Raw genomic sequence first — 9,635 nt, 5'->3', positions numbered from 1 at the left:
CTCCCTTTTTCTTTGGTTTTGGGGTTGTTCTATGGACTGGGGGACCATATGGGATGCTGGAGAATTGAACCTGTGTTGACTGTATGCAAGGCAAGAACCCTACCCATTGTACTATCTCTCTGGCCCCATCCCATCACCATTTTTTTTAATGGGGTTAATGAATTTTTTGTTGTCAAGCTTTATGAGTTCTTTATATATCTCGGCTGTCCTTGGAAGTTCTATGTGGAAATATTTTCAGTCTTTTCAGCCTGAGAGATTTTGGCCACACAAAATCTTTTAATTTGATATATTCCTATTTCTTTATTTTTGCTTTTGCATATTAATTCTAGAAGATATACTGTACTCATAGTATTTAGTACTCATAGTATTTAGTACAATAGCCAGAATACGAAAACCACCCAAATGTTCAACAACAACAAATGAGTGGATAATGAATTGTGGTTTCAGAGTCAAAAAAATTTAAAGCATGAGATCCAAACTATAGCATCCAAATCTAAAAATGTGCCTGTTGGGGCTGGAAAGATAGTACAATAAATGGGTATGGCATTTACCTTGCATGAGACTGACCCCTGTATCCCACCTTGTCCCCCAAGCCCAAAAGGAGTGATCCCTGAGTGCAGAGCCAGGTGGGACCCCCAAACAAAAACCAATAAAAATGTGCCTTAAAGAGGCAGGCTGGGGGGGCGGGAGGGAAGCTGACACTGATGATGAAATTGGTATTAGAACATGGTATACCTAAAACTTAGCTGACTGTAAAATGATGGTACCTTAATACAAAAAAAAAAAAAGGCTTATATACACAAAGGAATGGTATACATGTGTAAGAAAAGATGAAATCATGCTGTTCTCTGCAATTTGGGTAGAATGGGAGGGCATCAAGTCAAGTGAAATAAGTCAGAGGAGAAAGTCATATGCCTGATGATCTCACATCTCTGAGTATGGAGGGAATAGACAGCATCAACAATGACAAAACTTTGGCCTCGGGTTGCAAAACTATGATTTGGTGGGGCAGGGATGGGATGGAGTGGACCAGAGGGGATGATAGGACAATGGTGGGGAGTCTTGGGCACTTTGGTGGAGGTGAGATGCAGAAACTTACAGGAGGGCACATCATTATACATTGACACTTGTAACCCTGTTACCTAAATTATAAATGCCCCAGGGGCTGTAAGGGTGTTTCCAGTCTGTCCAGAGGCCTTTCGATTTACAAGTGTCAGTTACAAGCTAATTACAGTGTAAGTGCAGCTTTTGACAAAGTGCAGAGTTGACAAAGTGCTCCCCCAACTAATTTTGCACTGGGCACCCTGGGAAGAGGAGAAACAGGAACACAAAGCAAGTGAGGTGAAAACAGGCAGCAGAGATGGAAATGATGTGACTACTAGCAAGGATTATTGGCAACCAGTACACGGCTACAGATTATTCCTCAGCTTCTCCCAACCTGCCAGCATCCAGATTTTTCATGTCTGGTCTCCTAAACCCAGAGGGAATACATTTGTGTGCATTTAAACTATTCTGCTTGCAGAATTCTGTGATGGAAACTAAAACAGCTGAGGCCTAGCCTCCAATGTATAGTCTGAGTTTATATAGACTCCAGTCCTCCACTCCAAGGACTGGAGTGCAGGCTTTGGAGTCCTGGGTTCAATTGCCAGTACCACATCGTCCCCTAAAGCTGCTAGGACGAGCACCACCAGGTAGACTCCTGAAAGCAACTAGTACTATCTGCTCTAAATGAGAGATTTCCTAAGATAACGCCCTTTGAATGGGCGGTGAGATGGAAGAAAGACTGCAGCCAGGAAGCCTTGATCCCCCAAACCCTGCCAGGAGTGACCCTTGAGCACAGAGCCAGGAGTAAATCCTGAGCAATGCTGGGCATAGCCCCCAGACAAACCCAAACAAATTTTGTAACTGGTGTGTGAGGCCCAAGACTGGCTCCGTATGTAAAACGTATGTAAATCACATAAACTATATGTTTCAGCCTTCCCTGCTTCCTCTTTCCTAAATGGTGCCATATTCTGTTTGAAACATTGAATGCCATCTTTTGCACACAACGTTTTAGGAGGGGCCAGAGTGATAGCACAGCGGGCATCTTGCCTTGCACTTACTTGCCTTGCACACGCTGACCTGGGTTCAATGCACAGCATCAGTCCCCCGAGTCCCACCAGGAGGGATACCCTGAGTGCTGAGCCAGGAGTAACCCCTGAGCATGGCCGAGTGTGGCGCGAAAACAAAAACCAATAAAAGGGCTATGAGAGGGGGTTGGAGAGATAGCACAGCTACCCGCGTTTGCCTTGCACACGGCTGACCTGGGTTCGATCCCCAGCATCCCATATGGTCCCCCGAGCATCGCCAGGAGTAATTCCTGAGTGCATGAGCCAAGAGTAACCCTTGTGCATCGTCGGGTGTCATCCAAAAAGAAAAAAAAAGTGCTATGAGAGAACGCTGTTATCATCACTTTGCAGCCGAGACTAGCTCTCATTCCTCTTAAATGCTAGGACCACCTGCACGGTGGGGTTCGGTTTCCCTACCGATTCGGGAGAATTCTGCACACTAGATGGCGGGCCTGAGACTCATTCTGATCCAGGGAACCCCAACCCGGAGACACGAAAGGGGAAAGGCCAAGGAAAAACAAGTTTGTGGACTGCCTCCAGGGACCAGGATATGATCTCTCCAAAAGTACAGTAGGAGGGGCTGGAGCACAGCGGGTAGGGCGTTAGCTTGCGCGTGGCCGACCCGGGTTCGATTCCCAGCACCCCAAATGGTCCCCTGAGCATCGCCAGGAGTGATTCCTGAGTGCAGAGCCAGGAGTAACCCCTGTGCATGCATCCCCGGGTGTGACCCAAAAAGAAAAAAAGAATGTATAGCAGGAGCGGGGGTGGCGGAGTGCTGCTGCAAATTCGGGGAGAACCCATGCGGAGCCGGCTGGAGGTCCGGCTCCTGCGGGACTCGCACCTCCACCGAGGCCCTTGCGAGGCGGAGAACAGCGGCGGGAGCTGGGAGCGGGGACGCGCAGGGCCAAGCGCTCTCGCTCTAGGACCCAGGGGACAACTCCCGGCACTTCCGGTGACTCCGGGGCTCGGGGAGGGAGCGGCCGAGGGCCGAGGGGCGCGCAGAGCGAGCGGGCGCCCCCCGCGGCGAGGGCTTAAAGGGACCGCGCTGGCGGTGTCCGGGGAGGGAGAGCGGACCCGGCGGGAGGGGCGGGGCGGGGCGGGGCGGGGCTCCGCGAGCGGAAGGGGCGGGGCGGCCCGTGACGTCTGGAGCGGCCGGCCTGGACATGTGAGTAGCTGCCTTGCCCCGCGCCCGGGCGCCTTCGGTCCCCGCCGAGCTCGGGCCCGGGGGGTCAGTGTGGGGCCTCGGCAGCCGGGACCCCTCCCTGCCCATCCGCTCCCGTCTCCGAACCCTTTGCGCCCCGACTGCCCCGTGGGCACCCTTGACCGCTCTGGGTGCCCGACACCCTGGTCCTGCGCCCGGAACCCAGACTCAGTTTCTCCCCCTGTCACCCCAGTAGCTTCAGGGCGCCTGCGTCAGCGCCCCGACTGCCTCCCCCGTGACGCAGAACCTTCCCCCTTAGAGCCGTCCAGATAAGGCCGCGTCCCCAGGCCTGACCTGTAGGGCCCACAGACCCCAGTGTACCCCGGACCTCTCCTGATGAGCCCACCGACCTCCCCTAATGTCCCCAGACCTCACCTGTAGGATCCACAGACACCCCCCCCCCCACTGTCCCCAGGCCTCGCCTTAGGACCCACAGTCCTGTAGGCACCCCCAGATATCACCCTTGGGCTCACAGATGAGTACTCCCCAGGACTCCCCAGAACTAATCTGTAGGACCCTCAGACATGCAGCACACCCCAGACCTCACCTGCAGGACCCACAGACTCTCCCAGTATACCCACATATCCGGTGTACTCAGGCCTCACCTATAGCACCTGCAGGACCCCCGCCCCCTCAGTGTAGTCCAGACCTCACCTGTGGCACCTCAGACCTACAAGTATACCCTATACTTCACCTGTTCCCTAACAGCCCCGAACCCAAGCCCAGAACCAACTTACAGCACCTTCCTGATGTACCCTAGAGTCCCAGTCATGCCCAGAGCTTCCAGATCATTCCTCTGGGACCCCAAACCCAACTCTCACCTCCGGGACCCCTGTTTCTCAGACCTTTAAGACTTGGGTCAAGAGGCCTCTACCCAGATCTCAAGACCTCACCACTTGGACCTCAAAACCTGACTTTTGGGTGGGAGGCTTGTTGGGCCATACCCTGCTGGTCTCGGGGATCACTCCTGGTTGTGCTTGGGGGTCTGGATGTGGTACCAGGCATCCAAACCACATGGCTTACCCACCATACCCACCATACTACCGCTCTAGCCCCTCAAAACCTCACTTTTGGGGTCTGGAGAGATAGTATACCAGGTAAGTATACCAGGTAAGATGCTTTCCTTACTTGTGCCCGACCTGGGTTCAGTTCCCAGCATTCCATATGGTCCCCCACGCACTGCATGCACTGCTGGAAGTGATTTCTGAGCAGAGCCAAGACTAACTCCCGTGGGGCTGGAGCAATAGCACAGCGGGTAGGGTGTTTGCCTGGCACGCGGCCGACCTGGGTTTGATTCCCAGCATCCCATATGGTCCCCTGAGCACCGCCAGGAGTGATTACTGAGTGCAGATCCAGGAGTAGCCCTGTGCGTTGCCGAGTGTGACCCAAAAAGCAAAAAAAATAAAAAATAACCCCTGAACTTTGCCAGGTGTGGTCCCCCCACACCACAAGAAAACCCTGCCTTTTGAGAACTCCAAGTTCTAGGTTATTTCTAGAATTTGAGTTTTTCTTTCTTTTAATTTTTTTTTGGAGGGGGCAGACATGGTGCTCCTCTTGGCCCTGTGCTCAGAAGTCACTCCTAGAAGGCCTCAGGGGACCATATGGGGTGCCTGGAATTGAACCTGGTCAGCTGCGTGCAAGGCAAACGCCCGACCCACTGTGCTATCACTCCGAGCCCCTTGAAATTTTATTTCTAAGGCATTAGTCTTCTGTATGATTCCGAGCCCTACTGGGGGACTGCCTGGACTTCAAGAACTGTCTTCCAGCACCTCCCTGATGCATGTCTTAGGACAGCTTGAGGTTTTTCCAGGGCTTTCGGTGATTTCCCCAGAAGTACCCAGCCCCCAGGGCCCCAGCCCCACCTCTGCGCCCATCCCAGGAGCTGCAGACTCCCAGACCCACCCGAGTCCCCAGGTCACAGCAGCCTGCCGTGTCCCCCAGGCAAGCCGCCCTGGAGATCACCGCCCGGTACTGTGGCCGCGAGCTGGAGCAGTATGGACAGTGTGTGGCCACCAAGCCCGAGTCCTGGCAGCGCGATTGCCATCACCTCAAGATGAGCATTGCCCGCTGCACATCCTCCCAGTGAGTGTGGGGACAGGCCGGACAGCGGGGGGGAGGGGGGAGGGGGATGGGCCGTGACCCCGAGGCCCCCAGCCCTGAAGTGCCCTGCCCAACCCCCCCACCCGCAGCCCCATCATCCGGCAGATCCGCCAGGCCTGTGCTGAGCCTTTTGTGGCATTCGAGGAGTGTCTCCGCCAGAATGAGAAGGCCGTGGGCAACTGTGCCGAGCACGTGCACCGCTTCCTGCAGTGCGCCGAGCAGGTGCGGCTGCCCCCGTCACCCGTGGGGGAGGTGAGTAGGGGGCTTTCGCTGCTTCTAGCCCCTCTGCCCCTCAGGCGCGCGCTCCGGACTCACTGACAGCCTCTCCGCGGTCTGCCCCACACAGACCTTCACCTTTCACCAGCCCTGCTTTGCTTCCCACCCAGGATCCTGCCCCAGGTGTGGCCTCTTGAGTGGATGCCTCCCTTTGCGTCCACTCATGCCCGCTGTGCCCCTCGCTGACCTTGCCCGCCGCCTCCAGTGCCCCCTCCTTCTCTGCCCACTGGGCTCCCTGGCATAGGGTGACAATGGGAAGCTGTGCTCCAGTTCCTAGTTCTTCCACGACAGATCTCCAACATTTTAACAGCACGTGTCTTTGGGGGAGCAGCACCAGCTCTGTGATTTCTTGCTTCCCCTCTGCCCGGCCCCCGCTGGACTGGGAGTCTTCAAGACAAAAGTCCCGCCCATCTTTCAGCACCTCCTGTAAAGGCCCTTGATTGGCCCCACCTTTACTGGTTTCCAGAGGAGCCATCTCTTAGCTCTAAGCCCCATCCTAGCCTTGGTTCTCTCTCTCCTCTTTAGGGCTGTACCTCATGTCTACTCAGGCCCGGATCCCAGTCACCCTGGGGGCCACTGTGATAGCACAGTGGGCAGAGCACTTGCCTGGCACGCCCCCGACCTGGGTTCAATCCCCAGCATCGCATAGGGTCTCCCAAACTCTCCAGGAGTGATCCCTGAGCACGATCAGGAGTGGTAGTTCCTGAGAACAGACCCTGGGGGGAAAAACCTGAGAGCTACCAGGTGTGGCCCCCAAACCAAACCAGACAAAAGCTCGGTGGTACCTGACCATGCTCAGCTCTATTTAGAGACCTTTTGGTGGACGCTGAAGCAGAGGTTTGGGCCTCCCCTGTGCGAGGCCCTGGGTGGGATTCCTGACATGACCAGGGCCCCTCCTTTCCGCCAGTTTAAAAGCCTGATCTCCCCGTGCCGCCACTGGGGCCCCTGGAGATGGGGCAGCAGATTCCCGAGTCTTCCCTTTCCCTGCTTCCCCCTTCCGGGCAGGGTGCTAGCCTCTGCCTTGGTGCGGTCTCCCCCTGTCCATGTGTCTCCGAGGTCTGGGCTTATGTGCTCCACGACGATGGCGCTGCTGCTCTAAGCAGGGCTGGGCAGACCCAGAGCCTCACACATGCCGGACGTGGGCTCAGCGCCGCGTCTCGGCAGCTTCCTGCTGCCTGATCGCCCTTCCACCTCCATGGGGCTCATTCCTGTTCCAGCCTCAGTGTGATGAGCCAAGCGTGAGCTCCAGCCCCGGGCTCCGCCCCAGTCCCGCAGCGCTGCTCCTGACCCCGGCTTGGCTTGCTTTATGGGGCCAAGCAACACTGGCCATATTGTTTTCATTTGTTGCCTGGAAGCAGAGTTGATTTTTTGTTTGTTTTTAATTTTAATTTTTTTTATTTTAATGATTCACCGTGAGATACATTGACAGACTTACAGACTTTCGTGGTTGTTTCAAACAATGTTCAAGTCCCCATTCCTCCACCAGTGCCCATTCTCCACCCCCAATGTTCCCAGTATCCCTCCCCCACCTTCACCCCTTCCCACCTCCTACCTCTGTGGCAGGCACAATCCCTCTTTCACTCTTACCCTCTCTGTCCTTTTGGGTGTTAATGGTTTGCAATACAGGTAATAGGCAGCCATCGTGTTTGGTCCATAGTCTACTTTCAACAACATGCATCTACTATCCCGAGCGATCCCTCCAACCACCATTTACTTTGTGCTCCTCTCTCCATCCCAGCTATCTTTTCCCCCAGTGTGTGAGATCAGCTATCAAGCTATGGGGCAGTCCTCCCGACCCTTATTTTAACTGTCCTTAGGTGTTAGTCTCCTTTTATGTTACTTTATATTCCACAAATGAGTGCAGTCCTTTGATGTCTGTCCCTCTCTTTCTGACTCGCTTCACTTCGCCTGATACAGGAAGCAGAGTTTTCCCTGAGGGGTTTGCTGCTGGGTCACTGTAATGATTTCAGGCCCCCGGTTTGGGCTTCCCAAATACAGCAAGTCTTCCCTCACTTGCCATGGTGCTTCCCTGTGACCCCGCTCAGGAGACAGCCTAGCTGGACCCTGTGTGGCTTTGTGGTCACTCCAGTGGGGTCCCGGACTGGGCACGGGAGAGGTGCTAGTGGGTGCTAATGTCTTTATTTCCGCAGGCCCCGCCACTTCCTGCCTCCTGAAACTGTTGAAGGAAAACTAGACATTGTACCTCCACCGAGAAGAGTGGCCAGATGGGGTCTAGGGGCCATGGACATGGGCCTGGTTTCCTGGACATCGGGACTCACAGTAAATAAAGAATTTGTCTGCCAGGTTTTGATTCTGCTTTTGGCTGCGGATGGGGGCCAGGGGTTGTACCTCGGAGCTCCAGCGGCAGAAACCCTGGGCCTCTGTTCCCTGCTTTACCCACTGTGCCACAGAGCGTTCTAGAAGAGGACTGAAGCCCGTTGCGTGTCTGGTTTTTCATGAAGTAAAGTGTTATTTGAAGAAATTCACTCAGTGGGGCTGGAACGATAGTATAGTGGGCAAGGCACTTGCCTGATACACGGCTGACCCCACTCCAATCCCAGCATCCCATGTGGTCCCCCAGGCATGACAAGGGGTAATTCCCTAGTGCAGAGCCAGAAGTAACCCCTGAGCATTGCCAGGTGTGGCTCAAAAACAGAAAGAAAAAGAAAGAACAAAAGAAAAGTAGACTAATAAAAAATGTGAGGGGAAGGAGAGAGAGATGTGTGTTAAGAGAGAGCATGGCTTACTCGGGATGGAAAAGGCGGGAGCTCTGTGGTTTCCTGGGGCTGAGAGAACCCTGTCTCCCCTTGGAACCTTTGCCAGTAGCCCTCCCGGCACTCCTGCTGTGTGGAAGTGGAGAGGCCCTTCCTCCTGCCACAGTAGCATTGACCAAGAAATCACTGATAACTGGAGACCGAAGGGACCATAAGCAGCACATCATTTTTCTCCAGAGTTCAGAACCAGGTGATTGAGTGGCATGGGGATTAGTGGTGCAGATGAAAAAAATCTGGGCTTTATTCTTGTTTTTGTATTTGGGGCCACACTGGGCTTATTCCTGGCTCTGTGCTCAGGGATCACTCCTGGTGAGACCCAGGGGCCATAGGCAGTTCAGGGAATCCAACCTGGGTCAGCCTTATGCAAGTTCAGCACCCTGCCCACTCTCCTACCTCTCTAGTCTCTTGGCTTTATTCTTGAGGAAACCGCAGAAACGCAGTCATGGAGAGAGGATTGGGATGTTTCTTTACTGAATGGGCTGCTTGGGTCTGGTGCCTCGCCAGGCCCAAGTTCATTCCCCGAGTCGTGAATTTTACCTTCATCTTTCTGTGTCAATGTAAGGCCAGCCCCACTTTGCCGGCATAACCCTGAGTGGATTCTGCTCCAAGTCGGTGAAAGAAGTGCGATGCCACAGACAGGTGGAGCTGGAGACGGCATTGGAGAGCACGCCTCAGTGGCCTCTCCAGTGGCACAGACCAGCTTCTTGATGTGGTAGACTCGAGACTCCAGCAGAGCAAGAGGGCAGACGTCCAAGTTGGCATCTTCACCGCATTCTCCGAGGCCAGCCCAGAGTCGAGATGGGAAGACTCACTGTGGCTGTAAGGAGCTTGTGCCCAGATTTAAGCAGCCGTTTTAAGATTCCACCTGGCTCATGTGTTTGTGTGGATAACTCATCCGTTGCTATGAATTCCTCCCATGTTCTGAATGTTCGGGGTCAGAGACGCTTGACAATAATATCTCTATTTTGTGAAATTATTTTTCACTGTGAAAACGTCTGATTTGCATTCACTCAGCTTATGTCTGTCCTGTGTCTCCACCCTGTTGAACCTGTCATTGAAATGAGTGATGGTAAATAGTGATTGCAGTCTGGGGAGGCTGTGAGAGTCAAAATAGCGTTTTTTCCTTAAGCAAAACAAAGTTGATCAGTGAGGTATTGACATGATCCAGGTCGAATC

At 54.0% G+C, this 9,635-nt stretch overlaps 1 protein-coding gene across 3 annotated transcripts; it reads left to right on the top strand.

Moving 5' to 3' along the window:
- The first annotated feature begins 2,578 nt into the window (after window positions 1-2,578).
- Window positions 2,579-7,988, top strand: CHCHD5 (coiled-coil-helix-coiled-coil-helix domain containing 5). 3 transcript variants are annotated; one of them, XM_055123457.1, is made up of 4 exons: window positions 2,579-2,702; window positions 5,251-5,391; window positions 5,499-5,661; window positions 7,836-7,988. In XM_055123457.1, the coding sequence occupies exons 2-4, from the start codon at window positions 5,363-5,365 to the stop codon at window positions 7,857-7,859; spliced, it is 216 nt and encodes a 71-aa protein (XP_054979432.1). In that variant the 5' UTR covers window positions 2,579-2,702; window positions 5,251-5,362; the 3' UTR covers window positions 7,860-7,988. The 3 variants fall into 3 exon arrangements, with proteins under 3 accessions (XP_054979432.1, XP_054979434.1, XP_054979431.1); XM_055123459.1 differs by having other exon boundaries at window positions 2,652-2,673; XM_055123456.1 differs by lacking the exon at window positions 2,579-2,702 and adding an exon at window positions 3,120-3,273.
- The last annotated feature ends 1,647 nt before the right edge of the window (window positions 7,989-9,635 follow it).

The sequence above is a fragment of the Sorex araneus genome, chromosome X, assembly GCF_027595985.1.
Source record: "Sorex araneus isolate mSorAra2 chromosome X, mSorAra2.pri, whole genome shotgun sequence".
Lineage (NCBI taxonomy): Eukaryota > Metazoa > Chordata > Mammalia > Eulipotyphla > Soricidae > Sorex > Sorex araneus.
Note: the sequence above shows the minus strand (reverse complement) of the source record. Positions and strands in the feature narration are given on the sequence as shown.